Source organism: Camelus bactrianus, chromosome X (genome assembly GCF_048773025.1).
Source record: "Camelus bactrianus isolate YW-2024 breed Bactrian camel chromosome X, ASM4877302v1, whole genome shotgun sequence".
NCBI lineage: Eukaryota > Metazoa > Chordata > Mammalia > Artiodactyla > Camelidae > Camelus > Camelus bactrianus.
The window spans coordinates 13659812-13679252 of record NC_133575.1 but is presented as its reverse complement, the minus strand read 5'-3'; the positions used below and the strand labels follow the sequence as shown (position 1 = coordinate 13679252).

The 19441-nt window shown below is 34.6% G+C and overlaps 1 protein-coding gene across 1 annotated transcript in view; it reads left to right on the top strand.

Annotated features, from left to right (window-relative positions):
• BEND2 (BEN domain containing 2) overlaps positions 1–19441 on the top strand; it is a 47635-nt gene that overhangs the window by 2200 nt on the left and 25994 nt on the right. Inside the window, exons 3-6 of the mRNA XM_045516365.1 lie at positions 4533–4666; positions 14711–14815; positions 15322–15681; positions 16820–17018. Coding sequence (XP_045372321.1) covers positions 4533–4666; positions 14711–14815; positions 15322–15681; positions 16820–17018 — 798 coding nt within the window. The remainder of the gene's footprint in view (positions 1–4532; positions 4667–14710; positions 14816–15321; positions 15682–16819; positions 17019–19441) is intronic.

Sequence of the window (19441 nt, the reverse complement as noted above, 5' to 3'; positions counted from 1 at the left end):
TTTAGCTATCTAACTAACAGAAAAATTCAGAATAGGAGATTTCAGAAAAGGTGGCTAGGTAATTTTTTTTATTGTGGTAAAATATACATAACACCATATTTATCATTTTAATCATTTGTAAGTGTCCAGTTAGTGGCATTAAACAGCCTAATTACGCTGGCTAAAATTTTCAGTACACTGTTGACAGCAGTGGTGAAAACAGGCATCCTGTTCCTAATTTTAAGGGGAAAGCTTTCAAGTTTTTCACCATTGAATATGATGTTAGTTGTGAGTTTTCATAAATACTCTTTATCTGATTGTGGAATTTTCCCTCTCTTCCTGGTTTCTAAGAATTTTTATAATGAAATGGTGTTGAATTTTGTCATCAGTTGAGATGATTGTGATTTTTTTCCCCTTTATTCTATTAATGAGATGTGTTACATTGATTGGTTTTCTTATGTTGAACCACCCCTGCATTCCTGGAATAAATCCCTCTTGGTCATTGTGAATAATCCTTGTAATATACTGTTGGATTAGATTTGTTAGTATTTTGTTGAGGATTTTTGCATCTATATTTATAAGGGATAGCGGTCTGTTTTTCTTTATTTGTAATGTCTTTATCTGGCTTTGAGTTCAGGGTAATTCTGGCTTCATAGAATAAGTTAGTAAGTATTCCCTCTTCAGTGTTTTGGAAGAGTTTGAGAAGGATTGGCCTGTTAATTCTTCTTTAAATGTTTGGTAGAATCTAGCAGTGAAGCCCTCTGGTCCAGACCTTTTCTTTACTGGGAGGTTTGTGATGATTGATTCATTCTCTTTATTTATTATAGGTCTCTTGAGATATTCTATTTTGTCTTGAGTCAGTTTAGATAATTAATTTTTTCAATTTTAAGGGCAAATTGTCTTCTCATTTATCAGTATCAAGCAATTAGAAAATATATAGGAAAAAACCCCAATTGTTAATAGCTACAAATAAGTATTTAAAATTCTAAGGAATAAATGAATAAAAAATAGCAGAACCTATATGAAAGGAAAGAAAATACTTTATTGAGGGTCATAGAAGAAGGCTTGGGTAGGTGGAGAGACACAAGTTGTTCCTAGATGAGAAAAAAGCACTCTAGTATACCTTAAAAAATATCTTTGGGAAAAACCTGTTTAAGGGACAGGTAATAATTTATCATATTAAACACTAAAAAAAATGTTAAAGTACAATTATTGAAATATTATGGTACTAGTTATGAAATAGGGAGCCAGATTTAATGCAATAGGAAGCTCATACACAGAACAAAGAATTTAGAGTTGATACACTATAGCATGTTAATATGAGAAACATATTACTTAGTGAATCATGCTGGTACAAATGGTTAACTATTGGAGGGGAGAAGCCCATTGGATTTTGCCTCACATCACACTTAAACAATTTCAAGATGGATTAAAGAATTGAATAGCTAGTAAATGGAAGTATGGAAAACTAGAAGAAAATATAGTTTAATTTTTTTTCTCATCCTAGTGAAAGAATGAGGATAGAAACTGTTGGAGAAATCACAAAAATATTAATGAGTTTGATTAAACTGAAAACAAAGAACTCCCTATCTCAAAAACATCAGACTTCAAAATCACATCACCACCTGGGAAAAGTATTTGCTGAAAATGTTCATTTTCCAGAGTTATTATCCTTAAGATAGCAAGACTTCGTATAAGTCAACAGGAAACACTGAAACTCCATTAGGGCAATGAGCAGAAGACATGGAAAATAACAAGTCACAGAACAAGAAACCTTAATAGATGGAAAACATCTGGAAAATACTCAATTGCATTAGTAAGAAGAGAAATGCAAATTAAAATGGGATATAAAGATGGTATGAACTTTTGTCTGTCAAATTAACAATTTTTACATGATTCATTTTTGTGATAATGGAGAAAAAACATTGCACTTCAGTTCTCTATAAATGTAAAATTAGTACAACCTTTTTAGATATTTTGGCAGCACCTATCAGGAGCCCCTGAAATGTTCCTAGCCTTGACCTAGTGATTCTGCTACATATGCATTATAAGGAACTAGATGGAGATGTACATAAATATTTATATTTGAATATGTACACATCATTATAGCAAAATAGTGAGCAATTGAAAGTCACATAAATGTCCTACAACAGAAAACAGATAACATAACCTTTGGACATCCACATGATGGAATATTATGCAGGCATTAAAATATTTTAAAAATTATAAATGACATACAAAATTTCTCAGAATATATGTACAGTATGATTCAAACTACTGTATAAAACACATGGAGTAAGAAAAAGAGAAGGAACTATATCTAAGGGATATGATATTTATTAGTGATGAATTTATTAATATTCTGAATTTTTATGAAGAGCTTAATTTTACATACTTTTAATAGAAATCTATCACATAAAAAATATGCACAAATCACAAATATGCAGCTTACATAGTTTTCAAATTAACACACATATGTAACCAACACAACACCAAGAAATAAAAGGTTATGTGCTCCCCAGAATCAGCTCTCACCTCCCTTTCAGTCACTACTCTCTCCCAAGGTAGCACTATCCTGACATCTCCCACCACTGATTACTTTTGCCTGTCTTTGCACTTTAGATCAATTCATATACTATTCTTTTAGGTTCCTGGACCCAATTCCAGTGTGTGTGTTGGGGCTTCCCACACAACGTCAAGAAATTCTTGGACACCAGCAGGGTGTCTGAGAAGTCAAGTCAATTCTAACACTATCTATAGAAAGTGTCAGATTCCACAGGTTGAGGGTTCAGTCTTACAAGACTCCCCCCCACAACCCGCCCCATAGCTGTGCTTTTGACCGACTTTCTGTAAATCAGAGGTTCCCACAACTGCCTCCTTCTAGGATTAATTTGCTAGAGTGGTTCACAGAACTCAAAGAAACATCTTACTCACTGGACTAACGGTTTATTTTAAAAAAGGATGTAACTCAGGAACAGCCAGATGAAAGAGAGGCACAGGGCAAGGTCTGGGGAAAGGGCACAGAGCTTCCAAGCCCTCTCTTAGCTCTACTCTCCTCAATCTCCACGTTTTCATCAACCCAGAAGCTCTCTGAACCCTGTCCTTTTGGGTTTTTATGGAGGCTTCATTATGTAGCTACGATTGATTAAATCACTGACCACTGGTGATTGATTCAGCCTCCATCCCCTCTACCCTCCCCGAGGTCAAGGGGATGGCACTGAAAGTTCCAATCCTCTAATCATATGATGGATTCCTCTGGTGACCAGCCCCTGTCCATAGGTGAGCATTCCAAAAGTAACCTCATTAACATAACAAAGACACCTTTATCACTCTCATCCCTTAAAAACTTTTAAGAATTTTAGGAGCTCAGTACCAGTAACCAGGACGGGAGACCAAATATATATTTCTTACTATAAATCACAATATCACAGCTGTATACTCTTTTGTGTCTAGCTTTTACTCAACATGATGTTTGTGAGACTCGTCATCATAATATGTGGCTTCTCATTGCTGTGTAGTCTGTCTTTGTATGAAAACACCCAGTTTAATTATTTATATAGCTTGTACTAGTCAGGAAAAAACAACCAGTTTAAAAAACAAAAATTGCAATTGCAGCTCAAACTGGAGGTATTTCATAACTGAATTTTCCCCACAATATTACTGTGCATTTTTCTAACTTGAAAGTTTTTATGTCCTTTGATTTCTTGCTTCTGAGCCTTTGTTCATTAGTATCTCCACTACAGAATGAAAGGAAAACAGGAAAGGAGGTGAAACTTGAATCCTTTCATTCTGCCTCTCATTACTGCCCTGGCGCAGGATGGATAAATGGAATTGGCTCTCTCCTTAATGCCCCTCCTGGTACTGTGAGGCCAGTGTTCAAATCTACTACAAGATATAATATGATAGCATTGGACTCAGTGTCTTTTTGTGGTCGAACAGCTGAATTACTCAGAACCATAACCGAGCCTACATAATTCTAGAAGAGTTTTTGGCTTATTTTTCACATACATTTATTTAAAGTTTAATACAAAATTTAACTACGGAAGCAATCGTACTCTCAGCGCTGAAATGACCTTAGACATAATCTCAATCTGTTTTCACCTGGCAGGGGGGGAGGCGATGTCTTTAGAGGTCACCCCGGCCACACACTGTGGTGGAGGCCCAACCCGGAATAGACTCCCGAATCACCTTTGGAGGCCGGCAGCCTCTCTGGGTAAAAAGTCTCTGAGCTCCTTTACAGAAGCGGTTAGGAAGCATGCTGTTGCTCACTTGTTTCCAGCATTTACTCTGTAGCCTCTACGTTGTGAAGCATTCATTTCACAATTTGAACCAGTATTTGATCTTGATTCTTATTCCTGTGCATTGGCAATAAAGCCCTTCAGTTTTTAAAGGTTTATTCTAAATCAGTTAATGGAAGAACTCTTGTTTTGTCACTCTCCAAAATTCAGCCATGACTCCAGTTCAACTTGAGTTGGCATTCTGAGAACATATCCTTATTACGTTTATTAAGGTGGTAAGTATGTAAAGTGACTGTTTTATGCGTTGCTTTTCAGGAGTTCATGACCAAGCAGTTTCACAAGTGAACCGTCCAGCAAATTTAAAAAGATACAGTCCCAACTCCGCGGACGTGGGATTTATCCCGTTGTGCAAAAAAGGGCGATTTTCTGTTCCAAGGGAGAATAACATGGTTTGTATATTTAAGTGAAACTCTTTTTTTCATTGTACTTTATTTCTTTTTAATAAATTGCGTTTAATTTCATACAGTGAAACGCATAGGTATTAAGCTTACATTTCAATGAGTTTTGACAAATATGTACATCCATTCCTCATCAAAGTAAAGAGAATTTCCATCATCCCAGAAAGTTCCCTTATGCCTCATCCCAGTAAGTCCCCATCCCCTCGAATTTTGGAGAATTACTATTCTGATGTTTTTTTCCATCATAGATTAGTTTTACCTGTTCTAGAACTTTATATAAATACAATCATACAGTATGCACTCTTTTGTGTCATGATTTCCTTTCCTTTGAGTAATGTTTGATATTCATCTGATTGTAGCACTATTTCACTCCTGTTTATTGCTGAGTAGTATTCTGTTGTATGAATATCAATCATTTGTTTATGCATTCTCCTTTTGATGGACATTAGCGTTGTTTCTAGTTTTTGGCTATTATGAGTAAAGTGGCTATGAACATTATTATGGAAATCTCTTTGTGAACATATGTTTATATTTAACTTGGGTAGATACTCGGGATTGGAAGTACTGGGTCACAGGGTAGATTATAAGAAACTACCCGTTTTCTGACGCAGTTGTACTGTTTTTCATTTCCATCATATTCTGCTGTGCTTCTAAATCTCTAAAGTTGAATAAAATGGTTTATTAAACTATATATAATTAAGCTTAACATAAAATGCATTTATTTACTTACATAAGGATGAGGATAGTAATACCACCTAATTAGTATAGGCAATTCCCCAATATTTTGATCTTTGGGGATAATGTTAATTTCCTCCCAAGAGTCGTGGTTTCTGACATAACTATGTGAAAGCATTTTGAAAAGCATAAAGCATTATAGAAGGGTAAGATGAAAATATTGTTTTTATAATTATTAATCTATATTATAATTCCATATAATTTTTACTGCCTAATTTGTTATGCAGGGCTAATTCAGATAATTTTTAAAAGAAAAACACTGATAACTACTTGGTATGTTTATATTAAAATTATTCTCATAGTCCATAATTAATCCTTAGAATAGAGTTATTATTATAATGAAATTTAATGGTTATTTGCTGTCTGTTTGCTTATTTATACTGTTTTATTCCAAAAAAGGATTTAAGGTGTCTTAGAGATTAATTTAATAAGAAAAATAGGTGCTTAAGTGTTTCCTATTTTGTCCACAGAGTGTCACTGTTGGATTATTTGAAAATGAAAAGCCATCTAGCATTTGATTCTTTGTGGTTAGAAATATTTGCTTTTAAAGCAGTTCTGGTGCCAGATTACTGGAAGACTAGTCTTTCTACCCTGAAGTACATAAAGGGTTAAGCTTGTTGGAAAATGTTGTCTTAAACGTAGTTGGGTTAATGAGAGAACAGTTCTGTCCATATCTTTCCATGTTGTTGTAGTATTTGCAATGGTCAGAGATCCTTTAGGCCTTTGGTGCTTCTTGAAGGCGAAATTGAAGTCTTAAAACTTTTCTTTCAATCTTTCTTTAATATTTCCTTTTGCTTTATTAATAAATCCTCCCTATACAAGAACATGAATACTTGATTGTGAAGAAGGTGGACCTGACATTAGTGAATGTACAAAAGACTGAGTATGTAATATTAATTTATAATTGCCAAATATATTCTCATTTACTATCATAAAGAAAATGATTAAAATTCTTCAATTTTCATTTATTGTGGAGTTACTCTGAACTCGTGAGCTCAAGGAAGTATTTCCTCACATGAATGCTTAATCATTTTATTTACCTCTCTTCCTTATCTAATAGAAATTCATAGTACTTTTATTTTGTACCCTGTTTTAGTAGCTTTTCTAATTTTCACAACAGTTTTAGATTTACAAGAGAGTGCAAAAATATTACAGAGAGTTCTTGTGTATACACTTCACACAACTTCCCTTAATGTTAACTTACCTGTATAACTTAAAGTTATGGTAACTCTATAACCACAGTGCAGTTTTCAAAACCAAGGTATTAACATTGGTACAGTACTATTAGTTAAACTGCATCCTTGTTGGAATTTCAGCATTCCCTTTCCCTCATGTCATTTTTCTGTTCCAGAATCCAATCCAGTATCCTACATTGAATTTATTTGTGTCTCCTTAGTTTCTTCCAGTCTGTGACAAGTCCTCATTCTTTCCTTGTCTTTCATGACCTTGACATTTTTGATGAGTGTACTGATCAGTTATTTTCTAAAATGTCGCTTGATTTTGGTATGTCTGATATTTTCTCTTGAATAGATTGAGATTATGCATTTTTGGCAAGAACGCCACACAAACCATGTTATCTTCTCATTGAATCATTTCAGGAGTACAAGGTTTCCATATAGCTTTTGACTAGTGTTAACATCAATCACCTGGTTATCATGGTGTCTTCTGGATTTTTTTTCACTGCAAAGTTACTATTTTCCCTTTGTAATTAATAAATATCTTGGGTGGGAGTGTACTTTGATGCTATGCTAATATCCTGTCCTCAGCTTTTTACCCTGAGTTGACTTAGCTCATGGATTTTACCATGGACTTTACCTGCAATGTTTACTAATGTGGTATTTGCCTAATGGTGACTTTCTGTTTTCCTTATTGCTTTATATTTATTAATTGGAATTGGTTTGTAAGGAATAATTGTCCTTTCTCCCTCATTTATTTATTTATTCAGTTATATATTTTATATCAGTATGGACTCATGAGCATTTATTGTATTAAAAAAGTTGTCATCCAACATTATCATTATTTTGTTGATCAAATTTTCCAGCTTTGGCCATTGGGAGCTCCCTCCAACTGCCGCCTGTGGCTTTTTGACATGCCCCCACTTTTTTTTTTTTGAGCAGTTTCTTATTTTCTGACATTACAAGGTGTTCTAGCCTCATTTATAATTTCCCTGTGTCAGCCCTGGAATTCACCTCTCTCCAAGGAGCTCTGGTTCCTTTTATTGGAGAGTGGTATTTAGAAATCAAGACCTGGACACTAGGTGTGTTCATTGCTACTCTTGTGTCGTTGATCTTAGGCCTTCTCAGTGGACAGAGCTAGGAAATAAATGTATGTATACTAATCCATGCGTATGCATACATTTACATTTCTATATCTGTTTTTATATATATTGTAAATTATGTGTTCATACTGATATTCAGAAGCTTTTCTTAAACTTAGATTCTTATATAATAATTTCCTTCCTTTAACCCCCTTTTAAATCAGCTCTTATCTTTTTCATTCTCATGAATGTGGGTTTTGGTTTTACTTTATCTCTGCTTTATATTGTAGACTTCTGAAATCCTTTTGGAATGTAGGTAATAAAAGAACAATTAAAATACAGAAATATATAACGTTATTTTTTCTAGTGTTTTATTTGGCTCTCAGAGACATTAAAAATTGACTTACTTATTTCTGTGCTATTAATAGGCGTGCAATGCATCTGAAGTTTTCTTTGATGAAAATCATCGAAACCAACTTCCAAAACTCCAACGCAATTGTGAAGTATCAAAGTTGTCTCTTAATTGTAGTTTTCTAAGACATTGAGCTGAAATTTTCTTTACATCATTCAATTTCATTGTACTGTTAATAGAAAATTTGCTATGCTGAGTTCTGTATGATTATCACTCCACTGTGATACATTTGAAAAAATATCTACTTGAAACAACATCCCTAGGTGAAAAACTTGAACTAAAAATATGACTTTTGTAGCTTAAAAAAAAATAACCCATAACTGCTTAAGTGTAGTTAAGTCTCTTTCATCTAGACCGTTCAATATTGAATTTCTCCAACATTCTTTTTTAAGAAAATTGGCTGATTTGGAATAAATTTACTATGCCTAAATGTGTTATCAAGATATCTCAATTGAAACAAAATGGCAGCCCACCACTGTTTTTTAAAGAGTATATCTTACATAATTTTGAGGGGATTTTGTAAAAATTGACATGTTGATAGAGACTGATAGAAAAGAAGTATGTAATTATCAAGGGTTTTGTGAGCTGCATACCCTAGAAGTAAAGAACATTTATAAAAAAATGTTCCTTCACATATAAAGTTTCTTAATTAAAATGAGCTAGCATACTTTGAAAAGTAAAAGATGCTTATGTGAGTCTTTATCATTATTACTCTTGAGAAGAGAAGTGGAATACTTAAAGGGAACCTATGGTGTCTTCTGGGGAAGGATGTCCAGAGGGTGGGACTGTAGGGGTGACGTAGAGAGTTCTGACTTTGAGCAGGGCCATCCCTGGCCTGCTTTACATCAGTAAACATGACGAACTAGGTTGACACTGCTCTACCAGGACCTTCTGAGCGATGTGCAGGATGTGGTGAGACAGAGCATCTACAATAAGAAATGCCCAGATTCCAAAGTCACGGCCCTGAAACAGCCCTCAGGGATCCTCTCCATTTCTCCTAATTTGACAGCTCCCTCCTTTCTTCAGCTCCTTCCCTTACCAGTCTGGGCCACATGGTGCAGCATTTCATCTTTTCCTTTTTTTGATCCTTGCCCACCATTGCCCAGTGATTTTCAGACAACCCTAATCCTTGTCTCTTATTTCATGGAGAAAATGGAGGACGTGGAACAGAAATCTCCCCCAAGTCCTGATTCCTCTCCCCACAGCCAACAAACTTGCCTGGATCCATCTCTCTGCTGACCTCCTTCCCGACCATTAGAATGGGAAGGTGTTTTCCTCTGTCAGGCTAACACCTTTGCTGGTTTCTGCATCCAACTCTCTTTCCCTGTGTTCAGACACCTCCCTCCATTGGTCATCCCTCTCTCCTCTACATCTTCAGCCTCTGTCTCTATCACTCAGCATATTCATCCTCCTACAGTTTTTAAAAAATCACTTCTTTTGGCCTCTTTAGCTGTCATCCTTGCTCTCTTCTTCCCTTCATAACCGAGCTCTTTGAATGTCATTTCTATTTACTATCTAAACATCTAACTTCCTGTTTTTATCTCTCTCTCTTTTAATCATAAAAGTAAGACATATGTATATAGTTCACAGAAAAGTTAAACAGTAGAGAGTAGCTTAAATGAAACATGGAAGTCTTTTCCTCTCCACACTCAGCCCTGTACCTTGGAGGCAACCACCTTTAATAGTCTTTAAATTCTTGTAGTTTCTACCATTATACAAATAATATATTCTGTTTCTTTTTGTGTTAACTTTCTATGTTAACTTTTTAAAATTTCATTTTTTGTTGAAGTGTAATTGATTTACAATGTTAGTTTCAGGTGTACAGCAAAGTGATTCTGTTATACATATACATATATATATTTTTTCAGATTCTTTCGATGTTAACTATTAACTTACCACTTTGAAAGATGAGGAATTTAATTCTTTCATCTTCCCCACTCTGAAATTAGTTACACTGTTATTTGTAGTTCTTTTATTGCTCACTGTAATTTTTACTAATAAACTTTTTTACCTGTTTTGTCAGCTTTAGACAGCAGTCCTTTAACCATACTCATGCTCCATCGCTTAAGAACTAGAAATTAGCATTCCATACACTATCCTCCATTTACTCCCTTACAATGCCCATTTCTTACATTCCTACCATTGTCAAAGTTTATAAATTTTGTTCTGTAAACTATTAATAAGCCTTCCATGTTTTGGATATAGGTTATTTCTAAAAATCAAAAATAAATAGTCAGTGCTTACAATTCTCGGATTTTGTAAACATTTTCTATAGAACTAAATAATGTCATTGGCCTCATAGGGAAACAAATATAATTTTTTATTGAAGTATAATTGACATACAACATGGTATTAATTTCAAGTGTACAACATAATGATTCAACATTTTTATACATAGCAAAATGATTCTCACAATAAGTCTAGTTATCATCTGTCATCATACAGAGTTACAAAATTTTTTTTGTGATAACAGCTTTTAAGATTTACTTTCTTAGTAACTTTCAAATTTGCAACACAATATTATTGACTATGCTTTTCAAATTAGTGTCTTCCATTTCTTTGTACAAATAGCCCAAAGTGGAATTGCTGGATTATATGGTAGTTCTATTTTTAGTTTTTTGAGGAACCTCCTTAAGTGTTTTCCATAGTGACTGCACCAATTTACATTCCCACCAACAGCACAGGAGGGTTCTTTTTTCTCTACATCCTTACCAATGCATGTTATTTCTTGTTCTCTTGATAATAGGCTCTTTGGACAGCTGTGAGGTGTAATCTCATTGTAGTTTTGATTTGCATTTCTCTGATGATTAGTGAGCATCTTTTCATGTACTTGTTGGCCATTTGTATGTTTTTGGAGGAATATCTGTCTGTTCAGTTCCTCTGCACATTTTTTAATTGGATTGTTTTTTGTTATTGAGTTGTATATATTTTGGGTATTAACCTCTTATCAGATATATGACTTAAAAATATCTTCTCCAATTCAGTAGGTTGCCTTTTTGTTTTGTTGATGGTTTCCTTCACGATGCAGAAGCCTTTTAGTTTGATGTAGTCCCATTTATTTTTGCTTTTGTCATTGCCTTTGGGGTCAGATCCAGAAAAGTATTGCTAAGACTGATGTCAAGGAGCTTTCTGCTTGTGTTTTCTTCTAGTTTTATGGTTTCTGGTCTTACATTCAAGTCTTTAATCCATATTGAGTTAATTAAGAAATATAATCTTATGTTGCTAATTCTCTACTATTCAGTGTCCTGAGCATCAAAGTCTAGGATTCTCTCCTGTATTCCAGCAGCACTCAACATCATGTTATATTCTAGTTGGTTTTCTTTTTGAACTGGGATTTATTTGCCTAAACATTTTCTTATATAGAAGTTTTTTTTTTCCTTTTGGAGTTTCTGCTGACTGTTTATTTTTGCTGAGAGAAGAAATACAGCTTTTTCATCTCTTTGCTAGGATTTTTGGACTTCAGAGTCATTCTCCATGTTAAATGGAATCTTTTTTCTTCTTAAAGTCATTTTTTCACTAATCCTTCCTATTCTAATTTAAACCAGTTACTTTATGCACACAACTGTCATCTCAGTACTGTTTTTGATTGCCTGCTGCTTCTTGGATCCCATGGCTTCCTCATCTTGGATTCCCCTCTTGTTTTCTTTTTAATTTTCCCTGAGTAACTACTCCTTAAACATTTTTTTTCCAAGAAAGGTGCATATGAGTTACATTTCCAGAGTCTTAGCATATCTGAAAATTTCTTGGTATCCCTTTATGTCTCTTATGTCCCATATTTGTCCCTCATGCTAAGTATGGAATTCTAGGTTCAAAATTACTTTCCCATAGAAATTCTATCCTAGCATCTAGTGCTCTTTAGAAGTTTGTTAGTATTATGATTCTTTATAGATGAATTTTTTTTCTTTGTCTTTGGAAACTTTTAGAACCTTTATCTCTTTTCTATATATCCTGAGCCTTTTCAATATGAAGATTTGTACCATTCTTTAGCTCTGGTAGAATTTTTTTTCTTCTTTCCTCCTTTCTGTATACTCTGTTCCCTCTATCTAGAATGACTTTTAGTTGTATGTGACAACTCTTACATCATCCACATTGCTTAATGTTTATCTCACTTTCTGTCTCTGGCCATGTGCAGTGTTCTGACAGATATCCTTGACTTTGTCTTCCTGGTGTTCTGTTGATTTTTTTTTTTTGGCACAGTCAATCATACTTATAATTTTCAGTAATTTGTTCTTATTTTCTAATTCCCAATATTTTATAGCATTATATTTTTGTTTTTTATTGTGTGATATCATCCTGAATGTCTTGAGCATATTATTTGGACGTATTAAAAGTGTTCTTCTGTTTTTGAAATTACTTCTTTCTCTTCTAAGTTATTTTGTACTGTCCATTAGTCCCTCTCTCAGTCTAAATTTACCTGAATGATTCTCTTTTTACCAAAGCTTTTGATTCCGTACAATTCTGAAAATCTATGTCTTTAGCCTATGCTGCTCTCTGTGGCCCCAGAATCATGTATGTATTTAGCCATCACCTGCTAGAGAACGCTATAAAATGTGTACAAAATCATCTTTTCCTTATTTCCTCTCTCAGGTTAACAACTACCATTTCCTTTATTGTTTAAGCCAGAAATCCAGACATTGTCCTTGACTAGTTCCTCCTCCTCTCCCACATTCACTAAATCTGATGGCTCTCTCTCTCTTTAATATAACTCAAACCAGTTTCTTTTACATCCTAACTACTATGACGTTGATCCAGACTCTCATCATTTTTTTTAACATTTTCTAAAAATGAGTCTGACTCATGTCTTTCCCATGCTTGAGTTTCTATTGCCTTCAGGGTAAAAATATAAATATGGCACTTCTTACCTCCTCAGCCTCCTTTCCCAACACTTTTTCCTCTAAGTGTCACACTTTGCACTAAACTATAAATAGTTACCTAAATATATTATGCTAATTCATGTTCTGGTATTTTTGAATTTGCTGTTCCTTCTGCCCTGTGTGCCCTTCCGTGCATCTTCACCTGGTGAACAATTTCTCATCTTTTAATTCTCAATACAGACATTTCCTTCTCTGAAAAGACTGCCATGACTGCCAGCCTGGATTAGGTCCCATTTTTTTTCTGTGCACACTTAGCCTCCTGTTCTTACTTGTATCATGGCACTGGTAATAATGATAGATGATCGAGCACTATTGGACCAGTTATTATGTAGTATTGTTATTATTATGTTAGTATTATAATAATACTATAGTACCTCGTTTTGTCCTCAAGATAACTTTGAGAGAGATTTTCATCCCCAATTCTATACATGAGGAAATTGATGCACAGAGAAGTTAAGTAACTTACCCAAGGTCACAGAGCTAATAAGTGGTAGAACTCTAGTATTTGAACCCAACCTCATTCTCTGAGAGCCTGTGCTGCTTACCCCAGTGCTATAGGCCAGTGAGTCTCACATTTGATCATACATTCAAATCACCTGGAGGGTTTGTGAAAACATAGGTGGCTGCCCTTGCTCTCAGAGTTCCTGCATCAGGTCTGAGGTGGGAGATTTTGCATCTTTTCTTTTTTTCCTTTTTTAATTGAAGTATAGTCAGTTTACAATGTTGTGCCAATTTCTAGTGTACAGCATAATATTTCAGTCATATATATACATACATAAATTCCTTTTCAGATTCTTTTGCATTATAGATCACTATAAGATATTGAATATAGTTCCCTGTGCTATACAGTAAAACTTGTTGTTTATCTGTTGATTTTGCATTTCTGACAAGCTGTAGGTGATACTGATACTCGTCCATGGACCACACTTTGAGAACCACTGTCCAGGCTGCTAACCAATTTCTTCACTGAAATTGTCTATTTGCTTGTCTTTCTCCCCAGCTAAAATGGAAGTTCGGCAGGAGCTGGTTGGTTTTTTCTTTTCTTTTTTTTTTATGTCTGCATTCCTAGCATCTAGCAAAGTAGTTCTGACAGGGGGTAGGCCCTCCATAAATGTTTATTTGAATGAATGAATGAGGTAATGGTTCTGGGCTCTTCATTTAAGTGTATTTTTTGCCCGAATGAAATTTCTGTGTATTTTAAGAATTCTCAGGTTTTATCAGTCACATACCTGACTGGTATATGGGGGCCATGTACTGAAAGGTTTTGTAAGGTTAATGTTAATTACATGATTGTAAAATACTCTGACGCTGAAAGTCACATCGGTTATATTTGACTCACTGTTCTTTCCACAGTGGACCGGTCACTGCCTGTTAATTTATACCATCATTACATGCAAAGAGGCTCTTTGGCCTTTTAGCAGATTTGAACATATTTTTCTTAAAATAGCACCTTCCTTGATGTAGAATGATTCCATCATAAATGTGATGGCTTATAGAGCTTGTGGTACATTCACTTTCCAGTGTTCAAGCTTCTTAAAATGCCTGTGGGACGAGGAGTAGCTGAGTGGGAGGTCAGGGCTCCTATCTCAGCCAGCTCAGCTCTGTGTCACTAACAACTAGGCATCAAATGGGAAACAAGAAATTTCTCACCGCTTGAGAACTTTGTTTCTAGCAGTCAAAGTTTGGCTTTATGGTATTTTCTTATATGTTACATTTCTTTCCAAATAGGAATTACTAAAATATTTTTATTATAACAGGGTCTGCAAGAACTTCTTGAAAACATAGAGAGGCAGGTTAACCGCCTTTGTGAAATTGTTTCACGAATGCAGCATTCTTTGGAGAAATCATTGTCACTAAACTATGTAAGTGTTACAAGAACATTTTTACTACTTTGATAAGCCTCTAGTTTCTAAAAATCAGTCAGTTAGAAGTGAGAGAGAACTAATAACTCTGTGGGTTTATCTATACTTACTTTAGCAGCAGGTTGGAGACTAAACCTCCTTTGGAAGAATGCTGAAGTTTAGTTTAGGTTTGAGAGATTATGATACTGAGTATTTATATGTTTGTAACCATGAGGTATAAAATGCAATCAAAGTGTAGGGTTGAAGAGGAATAAAAATCATATAATCAAAATTCAACATTTTTACTTGACTTTGGAAAATGATATTGCAAGGAAAATAGGTATTAATGTTTTTTACCAACTTTTTAATTCTTAATTTTACTCACAGATGATTAATACTGGCTTTGTGTCATTTTAGAGGTCATCTGGATTTGCACAAAAATGTTTTGATTGTATACCTCATGAAGAAATTAAGTCTAAAAACCAAAGAAAGGAGCTTAACCCATTGTGTTCTCTTACCCTGGACAGGGAGATTGTAGCCCAACTATTCCAGTGGAAAGGCAAGAAAACGGTGCCGAGATCAACCCTGTAGGAACATCTCTTCAGTCAGCAGCACTTCCTAAACTGCAGGAGTCAGTCCTCATGGAAAGTCGACCACTTCCCAAAATTGTCTCCACGTATTCATTACAGCCATGTCTCACACCAGGCAGCCCGTTTTCTGATCCTGCTGTTCCATCCTACTTTTTCAGCGAAGGTGCAGAAAGTACCAACAGTGTTATCTCACCTGCCCAGGCTAATCTAGCAGTACCTTCAGCAGTTTTCCCACAGGGAGAACCCAGTCTGGCAGACACCCCTAAGACACCCTCAACTATAATGGGAAATAATAGCGTGAGCCCAGACACTGCCTTGCCACCTCTCTGCATCCTTCCCAATTCTGGTGAGTTTGAAATGCCACACATTATAAATAGCATCCTTTAATCTAGATTCTAAAGCATCCTTAATGCAAACTAGTGATAGCTATTTTTTAACTAAAAGTTTTATATTGAGATAATTGTAGATTCACATGTAGTTGTAAGAAATAATGCAGAGTGATGCCTTTTACCCAGTTTCCCCCAATGGTAGGTAACATCTTGTAAAACTACAGTAAAATATCACAACCAGGATATTGACGTTGATATAATCCACCGATCTTATTCAGCAGTTTTGTTTGACTTGTATTCATTTGTGTCTGTACATTTAGTTCTGTGCGGTTTTATCACATGAGAAGGTTTGTATATCCACTGCCATAGTCAAGGTATAGAACATTTCCATCGCCACAAAGATCATTTGTATTGCCTTTTTATAACCACACCTATCACCCTCCGGTAACCCTGCCCTCCCTGTTCCCCTGTCTCTAACTGTTGACAACCACTGATCTAGTCTCCATTTGAGAACTTTGTCACTTCAAATTGTTATATATTTGGATGCATGTAGTATGTAACATTTTGATAGGGCTTTTTCTACTCAACGCAAGTCCCTAGAGATTAAACCAAGTTGTTCACTAGTTCCTTTTTATTGCTGAGTACAGATGTGTCATAGTTTAACCATTCATCTGTTGAGGAAAATTCGGTGGTTTTTTTTTTCAGTTTTTGACTATTATTTGCTATGAATATTCATGTATAGGTTTTTGTGTAAATAAAAGTTTTCATTTCTCTGACATGTATACCCAAGAGTGCAATTGCTAGTTATATGTTAATTACATGTTTAATTTTATGAGAAACTACCTGTTTTCCAGTGTACCTGTACCATTTTACATTCCTATCAGTTATGTATGAGTGATCCAGTTTCTCTGCATCCCTATTTCTGCATTTCTGCTGTTTCCATGATCCTTTCTTCCTTCTGATGCTTCATGATTCATTCTTACATCATATCCTATCTGATAGAAGATTTTCTTCTAGTTTTTTCTTTAAGAGTAAGTCTGCTGGGGACAAAATCTTTTAGTTTTCCTTTGTGTGAGAATATCTTTATTTCCCTTTTTTTCCTGAAGGATAGTTTCCCCAGTGTAGAATTTGTGGATGAAAGTTCTTGTATTGTAGCCCTTGAAAACTTTTTATTTACAGAAATGCCAGGAAAAGAAGAAATCAGCCTTGAAAACAGCACAGAATCAGTGCATTACCCAACTTTATTCAGAAATGACAGTGGCCAAGATACTGCTTCTTCGTCTATCTTCATCACTCTCAATTTTAGTGAGTTTGAAATGACACATGTTACAAGTAGCACTATTTAATCTAGATTTACTAACATTCTCAGTGCAAATCAATGGGTAGCTCTTTTTTATTTTTATTTTTTTATTTTTATTTTATTTTTTAACATTTTTTATTGATTTATAATCATTTTACAATGTTGTGTCAAATTCCAGTGTAGAGCACAATTTTTCAGTTATACATGAACATATATATATATATTCATTGTCACATTTTTTTTCCTGTGGGTAGCTCTTTTTTAAATTAAGCTTTTTATTTTGAAATAATTTTAGATTCATGTGAAATCATAGAAATCATACAGAGATCCTATTTATGCTGTACCCATTTTCCTCAACACCATCTTGTTAAACTATAGTGAAATATCACAATTAGGATACTGACATTGATTAAATATACATTTGTGTGTGTGTGTGTATGTTTGTGTGTATTTAGTTCTATGCAATTTTATTCCATGAGTTGATGTATTTCCCCACCATCACAGATGTAATATAGAACATTTCCATCCTTACCACAAAAACCCTTCATATTGCCCTTTTTATAACAACAACTACTCCCTCTGGTCACCCTTTCCTCCCACCCTCCCCTTTCCTAATCCCTGGCAAGCAGTGAACTGATTTCCCTTACTATGGTCTTGTCACTTGAATATTATTATTTAAATGGGATAAGATACTGTATAACCTTTTGGACGTGACTTTTTATTTATTTGTTTATTTATTTTACCAAACATGATTTCCTGGCAATTTACACCAATTGTTGCATATATCAAGAGTTCCTTCCTTTTTATTGTTGAATACTGTTCCATGCTGTGGGTGTATAACTTTTTGTCTGTTCACCATTGAAGGACATCTGGGATATTTCCAATTTTGGGCTATTACAAGTTTAGCTCTACGGACAGTTAGGTAACGGTTTTTGTGTAAACGTAAGTTTACATTTCTTTGAGGTAAATGCCCAAGAGGGTAATTCTGGGTCATATGTAATTCCATGTTTAGTTTTATATGAAACGACTAAAATTATTTTTCAGAGTAGCTGTACCATTATACCTTTCATCCATAATATATGTGATATAATTTCTCTACATGCATGTTTCTTCTCTTTCCATTCTTCTTTCTTTCTTTCTTCTTGATGCTCAAAGATCCATTCTTTCATCATATCCTTTCTGTTTGAAGATTTTTTTAGCCTTCCTTTAAGGGTAAGTCTGCAAGAAACAAGTTCTTTTAATTTTCCTTCATGTGAGGAATGTCTTTATTTCCCATACATTAATGAAGGATAGTTGCATTGTGTATAGAATTAATGATTGAAAGTTATTTTCTTAAGCACTTGAAAAATGTTTTTCCTGTAGATACACCAGAAACCAGCCTGGGAGATAACCCTGAGACAAAAAGTAACCCAACTTTATTGATAAATGACAGTGGCCAATGTTCTTCGTCTTTCAGACTCCCACCCAATTTTGGTGAGTTTCAAATGAGACATACTGCAAGTAGCACTGCTTAATCTAGATGTGTCAATATCCTTAATGCAAGCTAGTCGTAGCCCATTTTTAAAATGAAACTTTTTATTTTGAAATAATTTTAGGTTCGCATATATTTGTAAAAAATATAAAGAGAAATAATATAAAGAAATTCACACATATTTGTAAGTAATAATATAAAGAGATCCCTAATATAAAGAGACTCTTTCCTCCCAATGATAATATCTTACACAACTAGTAAAATATCACAACCAGGGTATTGACATTGATGCAATACACAGATGTTATTGAGATGCTCCCAGTTTTACTTGTAGTAATTTGTGTCTGTTTATGTTTATTTCTGTCTAATTTCATCACATGAGTAGGTGTGATATCCAACACCACGGTCAAGATACAGAACATTTCCATCACCATAAGATGCCTCTTTTTGCCCTTTTATAGCCACATCCACCTCTCTCAGGTCACCCTTTCCTTGCCCACTGCCTAGCCCCTGGCAAACACTGGTTTCTATAATTTTGTCACATCAAGAGTGTTATATAAAGGGAGTCTTATGGTACATAACATTTGAGTATTTTTTTTTTCACTCAGCATAATTCCTTGAAGATCCATCCAGGTTGTTGCATGTATCCATACTTCCTTCCTTTTTATTGCTGAATAGTTTCACAGGATTTCAATATACAATAGTTGTTTTTAACCATTCACCCACTGAAGGACATTAGTTTTCTTCCCTTAGTTTTTTGTATTAGGAGTAAAGCTGTTATCAACAACCATGTAACTGGTTTTTGTATGAATATAAGGTTTTATTTCTCTGTCATGAATGCCAAGAGTGCAATTTTTGAGTCTTATGGTAATATCATTTTAGTTTTATAAGGAAATGCCAGCTTTCTAGAGAGGCTGTACCATTTTTCATTCTTACCAGCAGTGATCTGTTTCTTCA